This window comes from Sorghum bicolor, chromosome 4, assembly GCF_000003195.3.
Source record: "Sorghum bicolor cultivar BTx623 chromosome 4, Sorghum_bicolor_NCBIv3, whole genome shotgun sequence".
Taxonomy (NCBI): domain Eukaryota; kingdom Viridiplantae; phylum Streptophyta; class Magnoliopsida; order Poales; family Poaceae; genus Sorghum; species Sorghum bicolor.
In genome coordinates this window covers 63,951,257-63,970,694 of record NC_012873.2, presented here as the reverse complement: position 1 = coordinate 63,970,694, position 19,438 = coordinate 63,951,257, and the positions used below count along the sequence as shown (strand labels likewise).

The 19,438-nt window shown below is 43.9% G+C and overlaps 3 protein-coding genes across 3 annotated transcripts; 2 read left to right on the top strand and 1 right to left on the bottom strand.

Annotated features, from left to right (window-relative positions):
- Positions 2,924-5,291, top strand: LOC8078881 (B-box zinc finger protein 20). The gene is made up of 3 exons (XM_002454518.2): positions 2,924-3,667; positions 3,770-4,198; positions 4,694-5,291. Exons 1-3 carry the CDS (start codon positions 3,443-3,445, stop codon positions 4,925-4,927), a joined length of 888 nt encoding a protein of 295 aa, XP_002454563.1. The 5' UTR covers positions 2,924-3,442; the 3' UTR covers positions 4,928-5,291.
- On the top strand, positions 6,714-9,467 carry LOC8075160 (monothiol glutaredoxin-S6). The gene is made up of 4 exons (XM_002454517.2): positions 6,714-6,924; positions 8,710-8,783; positions 8,879-8,977; positions 9,107-9,467. The coding sequence occupies exons 1-4, from the start codon at positions 6,782-6,784 to the stop codon at positions 9,169-9,171; spliced, it is 381 nt and encodes a 126-aa protein (XP_002454562.1). The 5' UTR covers positions 6,714-6,781; the 3' UTR covers positions 9,172-9,467.
- LOC8078880 (aldehyde dehydrogenase family 3 member F1) lies at positions 10,489-14,935 on the bottom strand. The gene is made up of 9 exons (XM_002452796.2): positions 14,568-14,935; positions 14,394-14,462; positions 14,120-14,216; positions 12,166-12,372; positions 11,947-12,071; positions 11,697-11,801; positions 11,418-11,578; positions 11,085-11,325; positions 10,489-10,941 (listed from the first exon to the last, which is right to left on the bottom strand). Exons 1-9 carry the CDS (start codon positions 14,784-14,786, stop codon positions 10,705-10,707), a joined length of 1,461 nt encoding a protein of 486 aa, XP_002452841.1. The 5' UTR covers positions 14,787-14,935; the 3' UTR covers positions 10,489-10,704.

Below are 19,438 nucleotides of genomic sequence, written 5' to 3'. Positions count from 1 at the left end.
GCTAGATGCATTTTCCCTTTGTCATGTTCACTTCAATCAAAGACTAAAGTTGTAGTATGAGACCATTTTTCATTTTGAAAAAAAAGGTTGTACTAGTATGTTTTCAGAAGAAGGAATAGTCTATATGCCAAGACGGGAAATGCTCGCACGCAAGTCGTAGTGGTAGCTAACTTCTGGCTGTCAGTGGGTCAACAGACGGGACCGGACGCATGATCGAGCCTCCCTTTGCAATTTGCATGCCAGATTTTCTTCACAACAAGAGCGTCCCATCGCTATAGTGCCTGCACGTTGGCCAGCGTACCTCTCTTGTATGCCTGCCTACACTACACACCCGTTGTTCCTCCATACGGGGATGGGGATCTGCTGGCTCCTGCTAGTGGCTAAAAAAAAGCGATCTTCTGTCGCCTAGCAATTGCATTGGTACGAACCGATACTCCGATAGAATCAAATCCGGCCCAATTTGCAGCCTGTCCATTTGCTGTAAGAAAAAACACATAGCCTTTGCGGAAGTAAACCAGCAGGCAGCAGCCGCGAATTGTGTGTGGTTTCTGCCGTTGGCCGCTTGCTCCTGGTCCGTCCTGGAGCATTCATTCAACTTCGGAATTCGGATGCTCAACGTGCGTTGTATGCAAGTGGGCGGGAGAGCGACAGGATAAGAGAAGCTAGGGGCGCCAAGTTGAGGAAGGCCGGGTGGCTTTATGATCCGAAAAAAAAAGCTCGTAGCGCCCATGCTGCTATGGCCGAGGCCCGAGCTAGCTAGACGACCCCATGACCCGCCCATTTCATGCCCATCAAGTCCGCCGATCCAGCATGAGTTTCTTCGGAGGAATAACGAAAAAGATCAGATAAGCATAAATCCTCCAGAAGGTACTGAGGAATTTGTCCCCATTGTTCTGAACTGGAGTAGTATATATATAACGTTGTGATCCAGTTAGATATTATTAGATATAGAAAAGCAAAGATGCCACACCACAAACTAAAAACGTTGCAAAAAGGATGGGCATCTTCAAAAAGGTATAGCCACATCACAGATTACTCAGTGATAGCACTTTCTGGAGAAAACAGAAAATAAATGATTTATCAGTTGCACTTTTTCTTGAAGGTTTTGGACGTGCATCCTGGCCATGCATTATATTAGTGAATATGAATACCCGACACGGATTTGGAATTTCCTCTGCTAATATTGAATGTCATGGCGCATGCACTTAACTTGGGTGATCATCGATGCTTTATCGTCATCAAACTTATTCAGCAGCACTATTATTAAATGAGACTCTCTTTTTACTGTGAATCAAGTACAGCTGTAGACGCTTATGTATATGTGCACGAGCACACACACCTATGAACAAACACATATCTTATCTATGAGCACACCTCTAAAATACTAGACCAATAGATTTCAAGATTCATAAATCACCACATGTGCTTCGCGACAGAAAAGGTAGCTTACCATAGGAAGAATAGTATTGTTCAATCGTCAAATACTAAAATAAGTCGATGAAATTGGAAGCAGCCACACCAATAACTAACTCTGGTGGTTAGATTTCATCACAAAAATCTAAATAGACGAGCCATGCTCAATTCGTATATGTCAAATCCGTTTAGGGGAGTGGTTCTGTGTTCCGTGATGATACCCGTTGGTCATCTATTCGTCCCTCCTTGAATTGTGAAGATGTTTTTTTTAGTATTTGGGTTATACGAAATGTTCTTAGTTCCATGTATTTATGCAAAACTACATAAATAGATGTCGCTCCATCCTACATTTTTTTTATAAGTCTCCTTTGAGACCACCTCTAAGTAAATTGTTTAGCCCAGTACTTATTACAGCGACCTTGAATTCAGCGAATTACTAGTTAATCTAAAAGGTCAATATACGATGCACTTCCATTGACCAGCCATAATGCCATACCCCTGTTCCAGATTACCAGAATCTCACTTCCAGGATAATCTATCCTGTGAGGAGACCAGCTTAGCTAGCCTATGCTATTTTGCACTCCTAGACTAGACACGTAAGGCCTATTTGGTTCCACCAACTACATTATAGTTAGCTAAATTTTAGTCACTTTAGTAGCTAAAGTTTTAAACACATTGACTAAAAGAAATTAAAATAGTTTAGTTTTATTAGTCATCTAAGAGTAGCTAAAATAATTTTAGATAGCTAAAATTTAGTAAGGAACCAAACATGTCCATCTTAGAATTCCGGTGGTCAACAGCAGAACCATCAAGAAACAGGCGTGACGCTACCGCCGCAGACGACGAAGGTGTTCCGACCCTTGCCTTTTCCTCTGTAGTAGTTGACATTGCACTTTATAAAAGTCCGCGTCCGTACTGTCACAATCCGTCCACGAAATTAAGGCCTTGTTTAGTTTAATTTTTTTAAAAAAATTTTCCAATATATCAAATCTTTGATATATAATAATTAATTATACAGTTTATTTGCAATTTGAAAGACAAATTTTTTAAGTCTAGTTAGTCTATTGTTGAACAATAATTATTAATATAAATAAAAGTACTAGTGTAACTAAATCCAAAACAAAATCGTGAACTAACAAAGCTCAAGCCAAACCCGGGACACGCGAAAGCAGAGCAGTGAGCCTGAATGACTCCCCTCGCCGAGGTGACGGGGACGCAGGGCCTAACACGTCAGGTCGGCACAGTCGCCGACGGCTGGAACCCCCCAACGCATGCAGCCATTGGCGGACTCAGGCCTAGGGCCACTAGGGCCTTAGCCTTAGGCCTTGTTTAGTTCCGAAAAGTGAAAACTTTTTGGAACTGTAGCATTTTCGTTTGTTTGTGATAAATATTATCCGATCATGGACTAACTAGGATCAAAAGATTCGTCTTGTGATTTACAGCTAAACTGTGTAATTAGTTTTTGTTTTCGTTTATATTTAATGTTTCATGCATGTGACACAAGATTCGATGTGACGGGAAATCTTGAAAACTTTTTGGTTTTCAGGGTAAACTAAACAAGGCCTTAGTCGTGATGCAGCAGATGCACGCTGAGCTGCAGAGGCCCTCTGCATCTCTGCCTCTCCGTCGTCTGATCCCCCGGTCTTGACTTGGCCATGTGTTCAATGCTGATCCCCATCAGCCACCTCGCTTTACAAGCAACATCGGCACCTAATCGCTCGTGCTTAAGCTTAACCACAAATCGCCTTGTGCTCGTGCGATCTCGTCGCGGCATATAAAAGTGCAATAGCCCCCACATATCTTTCCGCGCTAATAAGCCCGGTCTTTAGCTAGCTAGGACTAACACTAGTACTACTATCATCCTCCTCCGCGCGGTTGCTACAGTCAGCTTCGCTTTCCTCCAGCCCATCCATCCATAGCGATTGACCTCAGCTCATCAAGCCCTGAGCTGAGCCGCCTCAATCCCGTCGAGAGCGCGATCGCCGCTCAGGGGAAAAAAAGCAACAAGCAGAGAGAGAGAGTGGGCAAGATGAAGGTGCAGTGCGACGTGTGCGCGGCCGAGGCGGCGTCGGTGTTCTGCTGCGCCGACGAGGCCGCGCTGTGCGACGCGTGCGACCGCCGCGTGCACCGCGCCAACAAGCTCGCCGGCAAGCACCGCCGCTTCTCGCTGCTCAACCCGGCGCCGCCGTCCTCGTCGGGGTCGGGGTCGCCGGCGCAGCAGCAGGCACAGCCTCCGCTCTGCGACATCTGCCAGGTTCGATCGACGACGCCCACGCATACAGAATCTTTGGATCGGGGCCGGGGTTTTGTTTAATTTTTGACTGCGAGAAGCTGAGACGATGTGTTGGTCACGCAGGAGAAGCGGGGGCTCCTGTTCTGCAAGGAGGACCGCGCCATCCTGTGCCGCGACTGCGACGTGTCGGTGCACACGGCCAGCGAGCTGACGATGCGCCACACCCGGTTCCTGCTCACGGGCGTGCGCCTCTCCGCCGAGCCCGCCGCGTGCCCGGCGCCGCCGCCGCCGCCGTCGGGGTCGGAGGACGAGAACAGCAGCGGCAGCGGCAGCTTCTGCTGCAGCGCAGGCGGCGACGCGTCCGCCGCCCCTCCTCCGTCGTCGGCGGCGCCCGCCACCAGCCACGGGAGCGGGAGCGATAACGGCAGCAGCATCTCCGAGTACCTCATCAAGACGCTGCCCGGGTGGCACGTCGAGGACTTCCTCGTGGACGAGGCCGCCGCCGGCGCCGCGACAAACATCGCCGGCGTCTCCGCAGACGCGTCGTATCAGGTTGATGTTATTGGTTGGTCCCATACGTACTGTACTACTCTTCCGTTTGGCCATTGGCGCGCGTGCAGTAAAATGTTTTAGCGGCGACGATCCCATCCATGAACAGACGAACCCTTCTCTTTTAGACACCGTTCATGAGCAAGCAAGCACATGCAAAGCATGGCAGCCTATCCCGATCGAGCACGTCTGCGTCTGCATTAGTGCGCTGCTTCCAATCCAATCCAACCAATAACCATCTGTTATGGGCGCGCTGTACGGTTTTGTAGCAGCTATGCTCTCGGCTGGTCCAGGGTGTGCGTGACCATAAATATCTCCAGGAACAACTTTATTAATAATCTCGCGGGGCCAGTTTAGCCACGGCGTCCTGAGCCTAGAGTAATACTGTAATAAGAGTACTAGAATAGACCAGATCTACCGCTATCTGCTTCGTTTCACACGGAAATGCATTTCAAAGTGTGTGATGATTAACCTTGGTTTCCCGCTACATTTGAGCAGGGAGGGCTAGCTCGGATCGGCGGCCTGCAGGACGGCTACGGCTACTCGGCGTGGATGGCGCCGGAGCAGCTCTTCTACGAGGACTCGTCCGCCGCCGGCGGCGCGCGGGGCATCAGGGAGCAGTGGGTGCCGCAGATGGCGATGTACAGCAGCAGCACGGGGCTGTCCGTGGCCGGCGCCGGCAGCAAGAGATCCCGAGCCACGTCGGCGGCATCCTCGTATTCCTACTGGTGATTGGTGAACAACTCAACGGGGAAGACGACCGTGACAGAGTCGCCGATGATCGAGCCGCCGCCTGTTGTATTATTATTAATTATGCCTCGGCTGGTGCATTATTACTGCTACCGCTACGCTACTTGTTGACTACTGTAACTGAGGTTGTTTCGATCGTGCTCAATTGCCAGCAGTGCAATTTTTTTTTTTCGCTCCTGGGCGTCCTCGTTCACGTGGAGTGATGATGATCAGTGTATGCTTGGGAGCGTTAATTTGGGCTTTTTTTTTAGGGGCGCTAGAGAATGAATGTACCTCAGTGCCTTTGTACTATCTTTTTGCTCGTTGCAACTTCAGAGCCTACTGTATAATCTATCGCTGTCTATCATCTCGAGGTGCAGCAACAGTACGTGCAGTCTTCATTTTCCAACCTTTACCCAAGACCAGAAGAAGCACGTGTAGAAGCCGCAATTCCTGGAATTCTTCAACGTGCCGTGGAATTTCCGGCCGGTGGGTCGAATTTGATTGGAGTTTGGTGCGAACTTGTTGTCAAAACCAAAGTTGAGGAGATGCCGCGAGCAATTAATGCAATGTTGAGCAACAGAATACGGTCATTGGTATACACAGCACGCCCTAGACATTAGCGGCGGTTTATGTTCACACATCACGCCGTCGTCGTATGTTTCATATGCATTTGTCCTTGAGAAAATATGTTCATATGAACTCCATACAAGATCTAAAATGTGAGCTACCAGATGGGTTGTGTAATGCACATTGATGATATTCACAGAGTTGGTAAAACTAAATCGGTTTGAATAAAAAAATTATAAGAAAATAAAGGTGCATAATTTTCCCTTGAACATAGTACAATTAAGAAGATGAATTCGTGGAGTAAATTCAACCATATGACCCTCTCCTACAAGAGAGAGCATTTGGTTTCTTCACACCATTACCAAACTAGACTTTTTTAAAGGGGCCAAAGTAGACTATTTGCTCTCCTTTGAAAATTTTATACATGGTTTATTATCCAAAATCCCATTTGGACTCAGATCAAAATAGGGAGGCGCAACTATCCGCACAGCCCAAGATATCCCCAGAACGATTAAACCATGTATACTTGGTGAAGTTTGGATGCCTCCTAGCTACATAGGTCAAGTGAATTTAAGTCCACGAAACTGGCAAGTAAGCGACTCCACAATTCAATGGTGGAACAAAGATTTCCACCATGCTCGACATTCTTATGAAAGGCATGTAGGAGCCTCATCCTCCTTTGGATTTTGGAAACCTCAAGCCTTATTTATTTTAGCTTCTTGGGAGCTTTTGGACATCATTTTTTGGACCTTTCAAAAGCCAAAAAGCTCTCATAACCTGGCTTTTGGAAGGTTCCAAAATTGATATTCAAAAGCTCTCAAAAAAATCTAAACAAACAGGCTCCGAGAAGCCTCGCCTCTTGCCCTGTTGATCAAAATAAAGAATGAGGTCATAACGTGGATTGCTACAAGATAAAAAAGCCTAGCGAGCCTTCTATCGCGAGGGTAGAATCTTTTTTGCCTCTTTCCAGGCTCCCGAGTGCATTTATTTCTCTACCAATGAAATAGCCACACCTTCGTGCCTGTTTGTTCAAAAAAGAAAAAAGAAATTGAGAGTTGCATCATATAGGACATCTTATGGGCCCAAAGCCTACGCGAAATACAAAAGCCCAATGGGAACTGAATGGCGGCGGGTCTTCCACTAAAAAAAGGGAAGGGTTTCTCAAAAAAAAAAAGCCTAAAAAAGGAAGGGAAATTAAAAGGAAAACAAACTGCGTGGCCTTCTTCGGCCTTCCTGGAAAAAGACGGGAGAGCAACGGGTTGGGTCTGTCGATTCAGAAGGGGGGGCATGGCTCTGGTCAGATTGGCGTTTCCCGTCTTCTTCCTCCTCGCCGCGGCGGAGTTCGCGGCGGCGACGCGGTCGCCGTCGGCTTTCGTCCAGAACGCCATCTACTCCAACCGCATCACCATCTTCTCCAAGACCTACTGCCCGTAAGTCCTCCCACCCAAACACCAACCGCTTCGGCATACCGCTCTCTCTGCTTTGCTCGCTTTCGGCCTGGAAATCTGGGAGATCTTCGGGGTCCACGGCGGCACGGGCAGCCGAGTGTAACTAAGCGCGCAGTTCAGATCCCATCAAGCTCACAGTCTAGCAGCTGTTTTGCTTGGCGAAGGCTTTGGGTTTATATAGTGAATCGGATGGATTTTGCAGATGGTTGGGGTGCGAATTAGGACAGTTCCGGTGCAATTGGTTGGGTTTCGTTCAGTGCTATTGCGGATGTGGTTCCTGCGGTGCAAATCGGGGGCTGTTTAGCTGCTAAAAAAATAGAAAAATGGAACCCAGGAACTGTTTCATGTTCTGATGAAACATGGGTCTGGTCCGGTGAATCTTAATAACAGTATAACACCGTGACGATTACTTTGTTCTGCAGATTATGTTGCTCTAGTTTATGGCATAAGATGCTGGTCTACACTCTATTACAAGTAGAATAGGCTGTACTAGGCTATAGGTTCAGATCATACTGTTGTGGATCAGCACTTCATGTGAATTATAGTGTATACTATTGTATCATGTGGGAGAACTATTTTGTTCACAGACCTAACAAGCCCAACTGTCTTTAGCTGACCAGTAGCCAGTTGGCCTGTTACTTGCAGAGTGATGATTTGGATTTGAACTGACTTGTTGTATGGTTCTACCTAGACACGCACACCATGGTTGCACGTGAAGTTATTTTAGTATTGTTTGTTTCGGACTTAGTTTTTTCTTTTTTTGAAATAAACTGACTTAGTTTTCATGACAGAAGCTATAGATGAGTTTGAATTTATAAGATTGGTTTATTCCTATTCTGTGGTCAGAAGTACAGTAGGCACCATAGACCATGGTCCACAAGGTTATATTCATATGCCATTTTCATGTTTTTATTGCAGCTTATGAAACCTAGATGTTTGGTATATTGATTTGTAATTTGTATTTATCAGAAAAAGGGTAAATACAGGGAAGGAGTTTTTTTTGTTTTTTTTGGTAAATATGCTTGCTACAAGCATTGTGTATATTGAGCAGGTATATCTTGTAGTGTCTTTGTAAAGCATTTTTTGGTGAAAATCCAACTTAAGGACCTTCTCAAAACTCACCCTTGTTGAATCAGAGAACAGTGAGAATCCCCTGTTAACATGCCCTCATCTTCCCTGCCTACCGTGTTCTCACTGTCCATTCATGGGAAGGGGGTCGTTTTTGTTTTGTACCTCGATAGACTTTGTTTTACTATCTCTTTCCCTGCCTACTATGCCCTTTCTGTTAGGGCACGATGCTGGCTGTTATTTCTTCCATTTCCTCAGGGAAATCCAGTGTGCCAGCACAAAACAACATTATGGTTGCTGTTGCTTTATCAGAGAAGCATTTTACTTACATCAAGGGTTCTCCCTTTTCATTTCCTGTATCATGTTCCACTTGGATATTGATCTTTATCTCTTTCACTTGGGTTACTGCTATAGACTTAATGCAAAGATACAGGGCTCTCCTGTGTATTCATGAAAATTGGTACTGCTATACAAGCACATAATGGACAATTACTCCAATGCTTTTAGCTCTAGTAAGGTTATCAGATAATGTGATGGTATTGATGCCAGGTGAACTGAACTCCTGGACTTGTACCTAAATTAAAATTTGAAAAGAAAACAGAACACTTCTTTTCATGGTCTGATTATTTTTCCAGTATCAAGTACTTGTAGTGGTTACTTTTGTTACTACTAAATGCTCCTTTGCTCCCTTTCTCATAGCCACTCCATGCGTGCTAAGCGTATATTTCGAGATCTCAAGGAAGACCCATATGTTGTTGAACTAGATACCCGAGGTAATCATCCTTGATTTGTATGCAACTTCAATGCAATCGCGTACTTTGTTTGGTTTATCGGCAAGGATTACAAAGCCTAATACAATGCCATGCAGAGGATGGGCGTGACATTCAAAATGTTCTCCTGGACCTAGTTGGGCGTCGTACTGTGCCACAGGTGTTTGTCAATGGCCAGCATGTTGGTGGCGCGGACGGTTAGTGTTTAAAAACCTTGAGTGCTCTTAAACCTTCAGTTGCACTGTTGTTTCCATGTAACTATTTAAGCATACTGCGACCTTGGTCGATACCAACAGTCAACATTTTTGTTTGCTATATAATTGCAGATACAGTAAATGCACTTTCAAATGGACAGCTCGAGAAACTTCTTGGGAAGAGTCAGTCACAATGATGGATCACTGGACAAGCTTGCACTGTCAAGAACACGTGAGTATATGTATGGGAGGGGTGTTCTTTTCTGTTTAGGGCTGACAGAATGTGTGAGCATGGTAGTGTTGCGACAACCATCTGTACTGCTGGATTTGTGTGATCTCTTCAATTGCATATAATTTCTACTTACCCATCTATGTCTTATGAATGGAATTTGGTTGGTTTACCTTGTTCAGTATTGAAATTAGTATAGGTAGGTCAATGAACTACTAGTTGTATACTTGTACAGTATATTCGAACTAGGTATCATCAGTAACATTCCTTAACTTCCGATGACTTTATTGCTATCTCCATTCCAAATTATAAGTGGTTTTGGCTTTTATAGGTACATAATCTTTTATATGTATCTTAGACAGCATATATCTAGATCCACATCAAAAGTTATGGACTTAAAAAGCCAAAACAACTTTAATTTGAAATGGTGGGAGTACCTTTTACCTTGTTTGGTTCTCCCTAGACTTTTCCCGGTACATTGTACCATGTCACTCTATCTAAAACCATAGGTGGGTACTGTTCTCATCTCTTTTCTTTAATTCCATGCCAAATCATAAAAAGAACAACTATTCACTTTCAGAATCTTTGTTGTTTCATACAGTGACACATCCTCCCCAACAAAACTTTGACTGTTATTTCTGTTACAATATTATAGAAAAATGAACAAATGTGTAATTTTATTGAAGCCTTTTTTAAAAACTACTAATTGCCACATGTTTTCTTAATGTCTTTAGAAATATTTTAAGTGTTATTGATAGTCAAAGTTTAAAAGTTTTACCTCAACCTTGTCCAAAGAACAATAATTAAGGGATTGAAGGGAACAAGTGTCAGTCATTTATATATTGTTTGGTTGTTGACTACAATTACTGCTAGTCAAAATTGGACGCATGGGATGCCTAGCCAGGCAGCTTTCCTAGGGTCTAATCTGCTGAATCTGCTAGTCATTCATCAATGTTTTTCTCTTACAACGAATTAGCGAACAGTACTTTCAGCTATGGCTTATCAGTCGAGCGATAAGGCCGAAGCAATAAGGGCTTGTTTGCTTTAGGATCTGGTGCGTGGTGTCCGATTTTGGATGTGCTTGGGTCTAATTGAGATAAACGGTGAGGGCTTGTTTGCTTTGGGACCTCGTGTCCGATTTTGGATGTCTTGGGTTGGATTTGGATTGACGTGCGTGGCCAGCACCTCCTAGCCTAGGCCAGCCAGGTTTCAAACCAAACATCCTTAATGCTTACAATATTTCGCAATGAGATAGCCTAGCCTGAGTGGGTTGCAATATGTCCTGTTGTTCAAGAAAAGCACAAACTAAAAGGATAATCGATTATTCTTAAATCTTTTGACAGACACGTACAAAACAACAGTATAGACGCTTTGTTGTATTCATCGACCAGTAGTATATATATAAACGAATCCATAACCGTTGCTGCTCAAACTTGTCCATTAGCAACTGTAGTGGTAAATTCTGTCTGCTGGATTATTCACTCATCACCGCCGGCTGCTTTTATCTCCTTAGGCCGACGATCGCGAGGAAGAGCGAGACGTAGTCGAAACGGTAGACGCGCCTGAGCATCCCGATCTTGGTCTCGTCCCACGGCGGGTACCGGAACATGAATTCGACGAGGAGGCTCCTCTTGAGCACCGCCTTCTTGTGGCTGAACATCTCGAACGTGTACTTGCCGTGGTACTGCCCGAACCCACTGTGCCCTACGCCACCGAACGGGATGCTGTCCAGCCCATACTGCAAGCAAGCAAACGTCGTTTGCAGGAGAAAGTTCAGAAACTCGTGTGTGTGCATTTGTTTCAGCAGAAGAAGGTGCAGTGCAGGAGAAAGAGGTCAGTGTCAGCCACGGCCCCTAGGATTGATTGATTGTCGTTGCGCACCTGCACGATGGCGTCGTTGAAGGTGACGCTCCCCGACGACGTCTCGTCGATGATCCGCTGCTTGAGCTTCTCGTTCCTGGTGAAGGCGTAGATCGCCAGCGGCTTCGGCTTCGACTTGAGGAACTTGATGCTGTCTTCGATCTTCTTCACCGTGATGATCGGGAGCAGCGGGCCGAATATCTCCTCCGTCATGATGTCCGAGTCAAGCGGAGGGTTCAGCAGAAGTGTGGGCTCGATGCTCCTGCACAACACATGCAATCGGGAAACATGTCGTCAAGCAGAGGCGTCAGTTTCTGTGGTGACAGGGACACTCGTTTGCGTTGGGTGCCTTACAGTGTCTTGGGGTTGAAGTGCCCGCCATGGACGACGGAGGACGCCACCCTGCGGTCGGCCAGGAAGCCACTGAGCCTCTGGAAATGCTTCTCGTTCAGAATGCGCGCCATGTACTCTGGCCTGGTGAAGAACCTCTCGAGCGTTGATTTGAGCATCTCGATCTTCATTCATCCATCAGGGGGAACAAACAAGCGTTGTTGTCAGATCAGTTGAGGTAACATGCTAGAGCAGAAGATATCATATGATACACTGATATTGGGGGCCGAGGCAGAGGCAGACCAGAATCGGAGCGAATTCCTCCTCCACCAGCAGGTAGTCGATGGCGATGCAGGCTTGGCCGGAGCAGGTGGACCATTTCGCTCCAATAATGCGATTAACAGCTATCTGATTGTTGCAGTATAGTCCACGTGGTACACATGGTAAGATCAATTAGAGGCTTGGATTGGAACACGTACAGCAGCCGCTGCTGTTGCAAGACTGAACAATTGTGAAGAGCACAAGACAGTGTGGGGGGAGGAGCTTAGCTTACCTGGCTGTCCCTGTTGCTGTCAAGCCAGTCGACGATGCAGGGGCATTTGGAGCCGAGCTCTAGCGCCACCGGGGTGAGGTGCTTGGCGGCCTTGGTCATGATCAGGCGCCCAACACGGCTGCTGCCTGAGAAATGATCCGATGCAGGGTCAGATATACGCTCATGCAAGAAAATGCAAGCAGGTACTGTTCAGAGGCTAGACTGTAGTTGATTGATTACCAGTGAAGAGGACCTTGTCCCATGGGTAGTCCATGAGCTTGTCCCCGACCTCAGGCCCGCCCTCGACGACCTTCACGGCCTTGGAGTCCAGGTACTTGGGTATGTTGGCCGCCAGGAACGCCGACGTGGACGGCGCCAGCTCCGATGGCTTCACCACCGCAGCGTTCCCGGCCGCCAGGGCTCCCGAGAGAGGTTCCAGAGCTAGGCCTGCGCGCGCGTGAAACCAGCATCAGAAACATGGTGGGTGGTGGTGGTGGTTTTATTTGCCGTTTGCATGAGCGAAGGTCGATGATGATATGATTTGGTTATCATATCAATCGCGGCTCTATTTCATCTCAACTTCGGTTCTTCTCATCACTGGTGCACCAGCAATTTACTTTTTTTTTAAAAAAAAAAGGGTGAGGGCAGTCGGCTGTGATAGTAAGGAGTTGTAAGTCATAATTGAAAGTTTATTAATTTATTGTAAAATAAAAATATTATTGAATGACGGATAGATTCAACACGACCTTTCACCGATTTGTGTGCTAAAAGTCCAACCATCAGCTAGCCTAAGGACAAGGAGAACATGTTCGAGATCTACTTGCCTGTCATAATTCACAAAGGTGACGCATACGCACTGTCGCCATCAGACAGATTGGTTAAGTCACGAGACACGGCTATTACGCTAGCTCTTCACCAATGATTACACTAGCTTGTGTACTGTAGTTTGGTAGTGTGTAGCGACCATTTGGACCTTGGGTTGGACCTTTTTCGTTAGGTTCTTGGCCAATTCATGCTGTGCGACAGTGCGAGTATAGTACCGCTCTCGGAGCATCTCTAACCGTTTGGTAAAATTTGTTTTCCAAATCTTGTTGTTAGTCAACTCCCAAAGTAATATGGAGAGAGAAAAAAAATCTCATCTCCAACAGTTTGACAAATTTCGTTTCCAAAAACCTGCTAACGAAATAAAGAGCCCCGCTAAGCTAACGAAGAGCCTAGCTAAACAAACGAAGAGCTCCGTTAAGCATGAGGAGAAACACCGATACCAAGCATGGAGCCCATGCACATATTTGCACGCTAGATAAAGAGATATGTCAAGTTAGAAAAGATGGTGAATTAGGATGTCAAACTGTTGGAGAGGGTTTTTCCTCATTTTACTTAAAAAAATTATAGATGGAAAGTCATTTACCAAACTGTTAGAGATGCTCTTAGACGTTTAATAAAACACATCTAAATTGCACAATCAATAGAGTCCAGTACTACATAGAGTAAAACCAATACCTAGGAAAGTGCTTAAAACTGTCTCTTACTAGTGTTATATTATTTTGAACAGCTATTGAAACGACGCAATCATCGATATATATGGCACTTAAATAGGCTTTAATGGAAAAAAAACATTCTAGTATTAATTTTGTGTTGTCGTATGTAAAATTTTAGAAATCGTTAGCAAAAGGTAATCAGTTTGACTTAGATCGAGCAAATCTAGGTGAACTTAATTTAGTTGTGAATGAATTGTGATAGGAGAAAGTGCTATCTAACTTTGACTAGGGTCCAACTCGATGTAACTGAGGATCTTGTTGCAAAAGTAATTAATGAAGCTATCCTTTGTGAAGTTGTGTAGGTTGGCAAATTTTGCACCACACACTTGACACAAACACACGGTCATACATTTCTTGTGGGTCACCAATGCGACTCACTTAATCGTTAGTTCTAGCGAGTTATGCTTGAAACTGATACGATGATGTGATGTCTAACCAACATATATACAATTGCCTTTCAGTCCCTAGCTAGCTATTTTGTTGTTAAAAGTTAGAAATAAACTAGCGTGGGGTTTATTAATGCTCGGAGAGTCATTCAGTCAGATCAGTTCATCAGTAGCTCTCCCAGTTTCTAGAGAGAACGACATTTAATCTTATTGTTCGCTGCAAGCACGCCTAATGTAAAGCAAAGATCTAGTTCATCGTCGGCCTCTCACCTATTGGGAGATTCCAGCATGAGAAGATGAGCACAACCCCGAGCGGCTCCGGCACCACCAGCGCCGTCGCCGGGAAGGCGACGAGCGGCGTGTGAGCCTGTAATCACAAAGTGTCAAGGCATGACGAAATGCATCAGCCTAAGGTCATGAGGAAATAATCCATATATACTGATAAAATAAGCTGACAGCATGCATGTCCATCTACATGCATGCAGGCATAAATTAAGCTCCGCCTTGCGTGTATTAGTATGTATTAGCCAGAGAGCTTTCTTGCCTTCTCCGGAGCCGCCCATTTCTTGAGGTTTTGCAGCTTGTCGACGACGGACTTCTTCAGAACCCCAACCTGAACATATATACACGAGCGAATAACAACAATGAACACACAACGCAGAGAGAGTATTAATTCAGATTCAGACACGCAACGCAACGCAAGAAACCAACGACCAACCTCGTCTCTGAAGGCCTCGACGCGGTGCTTGCCCAGGTCCTCGTGGAGCGCGTCGAAGATGGCCTCCTCCTCGTCCTCCAGGAGCCTGACGAGGCCCCTGAGCTGCGACTGCCGCCACTCCATGTCCTGGGTCCTGCCGCTCTCGTACACCTCCCTCAGGTCGCTCACCAGGTCGCCGATGTTGTCCAGGGCCGCCGTCTCCTCTGGCACACTCCCCATGACTCTCAAGCTTTTGCTGGTGTTGCGAGCGAGCTACTAGCTGCTCTGTGTATCTCTGCGCGCGTACGTGCCGCAGTGTTGCCTGGGCTTAGCCGTCTGGGCTGTGCTGCCGCCGGTGCACGCAAACACGTGCTATATAGTACGTGCTCGCCGTGGCTGGCAGTGTGGCTGGACTGGATTTCGTGGCCATGGTGGACTTCGTGGCCAGGGTTCGTTCATCAATGAATCCAGTTAGCCAGGGCCAGGGGTCCCCCACGGCCGAGTGGTTCCACGTTATTGGGGCGACATGGGTACAGTTGGTGCTGTTGGGTTCTGTGGAGATGTGCTGGTGGTGACAGAGAACATTAGCTATCAATCAACCGGTACCGGTATGCACGCGGGTAGGGGCATATAGAGCTAGCAAATTTATTAAAAAGATACAAGTGTTAAAAATTAAGATAAAGGGGATTTAGTAGGGAGTATATATTTGGGCTGACACCGAATCAAAATTACCTTTTTTTTTCTCTCATTTGTTCAGTTTCAAACATAATACTTAGAGCGCCTCCAAAAGTTTTCAATATCCACCCCCAATCTTGATTTTTCAGTAACATTGAAAAAATTACTATCTGAAAAACACCATATCTCAGCTCCCAATCTTTCCGCACTTTGGAAAATCGACCTAATTATGTGGATATCTATCGGCCAACATGAAGGTGGAAGAACGTGGGAAAGAAATAAGAAGTAAGACAGAGTTCCTGATGCAAATATATAAGAAAAAGAAAGTAAAAAGAATATGTACTTTGGTTGCCTAGAGGTCTTTGTGTACTTTTAGTTATTTTTTCTTCTTTTCTTTTCTTTTTGTTTCATGAGCACACTTCTGTACCAATTGTTTTATTTTTAATAAAATTTCAGTACGGACTTCCACCCCTTCTGTTTCATAAAAATAATATATAAGTGGTTGGAAAATAATTTAGGATTCTTATGTAAAATTATCTTCTATCTTTTAGGAGCAAGATTTAGAAATGGTTGGAGGAAGCCAACAAATATGCTCCCAATCTTTTTAGTCACTTGGAAAGCTCATTAATTTACCAAGTGACTTTTTAGATATTATTGGAGGCGCTCTGAGCATGTACAAATATTTTTATTTTTTTATTCAGTTCCAATAAACCTAAGTTACCACTGACTGCAAGATTTTTTTTATCATCCTTTTCTTTTGCATTGCACTTTTATGTGTGTCTGCCTGTTCTCTTTTCTTTTCAGTTATACTTTTTTTTACCAGCCAGCAGTGTTTTTTTTCTCATAATAAATCAGCCAATAATAATTTTAGTCTTAACTTTGCAGACCAGCAAATATATACTGTACGGTCACCCTCTGATTTGTTCGCGCCAAGCCAACGAGCATGACATAGTATCCCATTCTCTTTTCCTTTCACGTGTAGACCCAATTAGGTGTTAACGTTAATTTCTCCTGAAATTAGCTGATTTGCTGTGGCTTTTTGAGTTGCCATCGAAATTTATTCTCGTGATTGTAATAGTATTCCTATACTAGGGCCTGTTTAGGCATTATTTAGTTGTGAAAAGTTTTTGAATTTTGACATTGTAACTTTTTCATTTGTATTTTATAATTATTGTCCAACTATAGACTAACTAGACTCAAAAAAATTGTTTCATAAATTAAAGATAAACTGTGCAATTAGTTTTTGTTTTAGTCTATATTTAGTGCTCCATGCACGTGCCACAAGATTTAATATGACGGGGAATCTTGAAATTTTTTTGAATTTTGAGGTCAACTAAGGCCCTGTTGAGTTTCCCACCCAAAAAATTTTCATTCATCTCATCGAATCTTTGGACACATGTATGGAACATTAAATGTAGATAAAAAAAAAACTAATTACACAGTTTGGTTGAAAATTGCAAGACAAATCTTTTAAGCCTAGTTAGTTCATGATTAGCCTTAAGTGCTACAGTAACCCACATGTGTTAATGATAGATTAATTATGCTTAATGAATTTATCTTGCAGTTTCCAGACGAGCTATGTAATTTGTTTTTTTATTAGTTTCTAAAAATCTCTCTCGATATCCTTCTGACACATCTAATGTGACACCCAAAAAAAATTTCATCTCCAATCTAAAACAAGGCCTAGTTGTATGGTGTAGTATGATGTCGTACACCGTGCTTATTTTTTTTGGTTTTCTACCTTTTCACTCTTTCTCTTCACCTTTTGTCCTGTTTCTGATCTAGTTGAATATGATGTTCGCAAATCCTCTAATATAGCCAAATTCTTATTTTGACGTGCATACATTGATAACAATACCAATACACGATGTCTTTCTCCTAAAGCCCCTTGGTTATTAGGGGGCGACTGGTGGAGAAGCATGGCGACATCATCATCGCCAGCCACCAGCAGTCGGGTAGACAAGTTTAGGGTTAGGGTTATGCTTCGGGAAATCTCCAATGTCCTTCAGACCTAGAGAAATGGCCGACGCTAGTGGCCGGCTCAGTGGTGGGTGGTGGAGGACAACTGATGGGCATAGGCTGGCGGCGAGGTAACTGAGCATAACTTTAGTGAAGGCCGAGGTTGCAGTGGCAAGGGAGGGAGGTAGTTGGTGAGGTTGCTGATGACCTAGGAGGCAGAGGAGGCCGGCAAGGGGAGGAGTAGTTGGAGAAGATGACAAAAGGCGGAAGAAGTTGAGAGAGACGAAAACATGTAGAAGATGGGCATTGTTACTGGAACAGACACGTGCGTCAAATAAAGGGGGTTGAGGAGGCACTAATCTAAATATGTGGTCAACCATTCTCAGCCAAAGGTCGGCACTGTATCTAGATAATTTATTTGTATAGTGATTTCTCTATATTATCTTATTTATTACTTGACTTGGACTCTCTTACTAATAACAGTCTTATAGTACTACAGATAACAGTTTTTTTTTGACTCATACAGTAACAGTCTTATTACAGATAGCAGCAGTTGTCTGTACATCCACATCCACATACATATCCAGCGCGGCTCGAAGCACAGGAGCAGTGATATTGCCGCAGCGCAGCCCCGGTACTGGCCAAACTGCCGTGTGCCATACCCATACGTGTAGTCATGCGCGCAGGACGTGCCAGGGCATGGTTCAGTGAACGCCACGGCGCGGATGAGTTTATCTTATGTTTCCATTATAGGAAAACGTTATTCTATATGACATATTCATTTTTGTTGTATTATAAGCATTCAGCTCTCATATTTTTGAATTGTAACTTCTATCATTACTGTACTCGGACTGCACGTCTCAATTTTATTGGTTTGGTTAAATATGTGAGAAATTTAGCAAGGGAATCTTTTAATTAACATGCCAAATTTGAGTTTTGAAAAATTGACTGAATTTTGTTTATTCTTTGAGCCGATCTTCTTTAGTCTTTGAACCTGCATACTTCTTTACACGCTACTATGATTATTTTTAAAATTATATATGTGAACATTCTCCAAGATTTCATTGTTACTATTATTGTTTGATTTAAAAGATATTTTTGATAGGCACGTGCATGTTGTTTAGTTTCGAACATAATGCTTAGAGCACCTTCAAAAGTTTCCAATATCCATCCCCAATCTTAATCCTACTACTAAAAAAGGGCGAAAGTAAATCGTCGACCCCGCCCGTCGCTCGCTCGCCCCAGTACTCTTGTTGTACCTACCTCTGTACAACCTGCAGTGTGCTGCCGCTGCTGCTCTTGCTGCCGGAGGCCTGCAGCTGCCTAGCGCCTAGCATAGTGGTGCTTAAGCCTGCTGCCTAGAGCCTAGGAACATAATGGCTGATGGAGAAAATCAGACGTTTCATACATGTTGTAAATATATACTCCTATGCATTATGTAGGTGTTTGTCTCCATGCACTCTAATTTATGGGCCCCCATCCATTAAGGCCTTGTTTAGTTCCTAAGACAAAAAAAATTATCGTCCAATCATAAACTAATTAAGCTCAAAAGATTAATCTCGCAAATTATAGACAAACTATATAATTAGTTTTTTATTTTATTTATGTTCAATATTTCATACATATGTCGCAAGATTTAACTATCTATCCTTAGGCACTGACATATTGTATACATCTAAATTTCAGATAATAATAGAGGAAGTCAGAAAGAAATAAGAGACAAGTAGCTATGACTTACTGATGTTTCAGTTCGCAATTAAATTTAGATTTATATTTTAGTTATCTATCTTTCTTGAAGATTTATGTAATATGGTTGGTATCAACATTGTAAAACACTCTCATATACATGTTATTGTGGTATTTAGTATTCCCGTTGCAACGCACGGGCACTTAACTAGTCTTTTAGTAAGATCGAAAAAGTTGGTCTCCAAGAACTCCATATCTGAGCTCCTAATCTTTCCTCACTTTGGAAAATTGACCTAGCCGTGTGGATATATACAAACATATATCCATCGGCCAGTCTTATGGTGGAAGAAATGAGAAAGAATAAGAAAGATGACATAATTCTTTTATGCAAATGTACAAGAAAAAATGAGTATAAAAGTGGTTGGAAAATAACTTGGGATTCTTTCAAAATTACCTTCTATCTTTGAAGAGCGAGATTTTGGAAATGGTTGAAGAAAGCCAACAAATAGGCTCCCAATTTTTTAGTCACACGGAAAACTCATTAATTTACCAAGTGACTTTTTAGATATTAT

What these genes read in the sequence shown, in the direction of transcription:
- LOC8078881 (XM_002454518.2), top strand. Translation starts at nt 3,443, where the DNA reads ATGAAGGTGCAGTGCGACGTGTGCGCGGCCGAGGCGGCGTCGGTGTTC. An exon ending in CGCTCTGCGACATCTGCCAG is followed by an intron (nt 3,668 to 3,769) that starts GTTCGATCGACG and finishes TTGGTCACGCAG; the next exon opens with GAGAAGCGGGGGCTCCTGTT. An exon ending in CCGCAGACGCGTCGTATCAG is followed by an intron (nt 4,199 to 4,693) that starts GTTGATGTTATT and finishes ACATTTGAGCAG; the next exon opens with GGAGGGCTAGCTCGGATCGG.
- LOC8075160 (XM_002454517.2), top strand. Translation starts at nt 6,782, where the DNA reads ATGGCTCTGGTCAGATTGGCGTTTCCCGTCTTCTTCCTCCTCGCCGCG. An exon ending in TTCTCCAAGACCTACTGCCC is followed by an intron (nt 6,925 to 8,709) that starts GTAAGTCCTCCC and finishes CCTTTCTCATAG; the next exon opens with CCACTCCATGCGTGCTAAGC. An exon ending in TGTTGAACTAGATACCCGAG is followed by an intron (nt 8,784 to 8,878) that starts GTAATCATCCTT and finishes AATGCCATGCAG; the next exon opens with AGGATGGGCGTGACATTCAA.
- LOC8078880 (XM_002452796.2), bottom strand. Translation starts at nt 14,786, where the DNA reads ATGGGGAGTGTGCCAGAGGAGACGGCGGCCCTGGACAACATCGGCGAC. An exon ending in TCGAGGCCTTCAGAGACGAG is followed by an intron (nt 14,463 to 14,567) that starts GTTGGTCGTTGG and finishes ATATATGTTCAG; the next exon opens with GTTGGGGTTCTGAAGAAGTC. An exon ending in CACTTCAACCCCAAGACACT is followed by an intron (nt 11,326 to 11,417) that starts GTAAGGCACCCA and finishes TGTGTTGTGCAG; the next exon opens with GAGCATCGAGCCCACACTTC.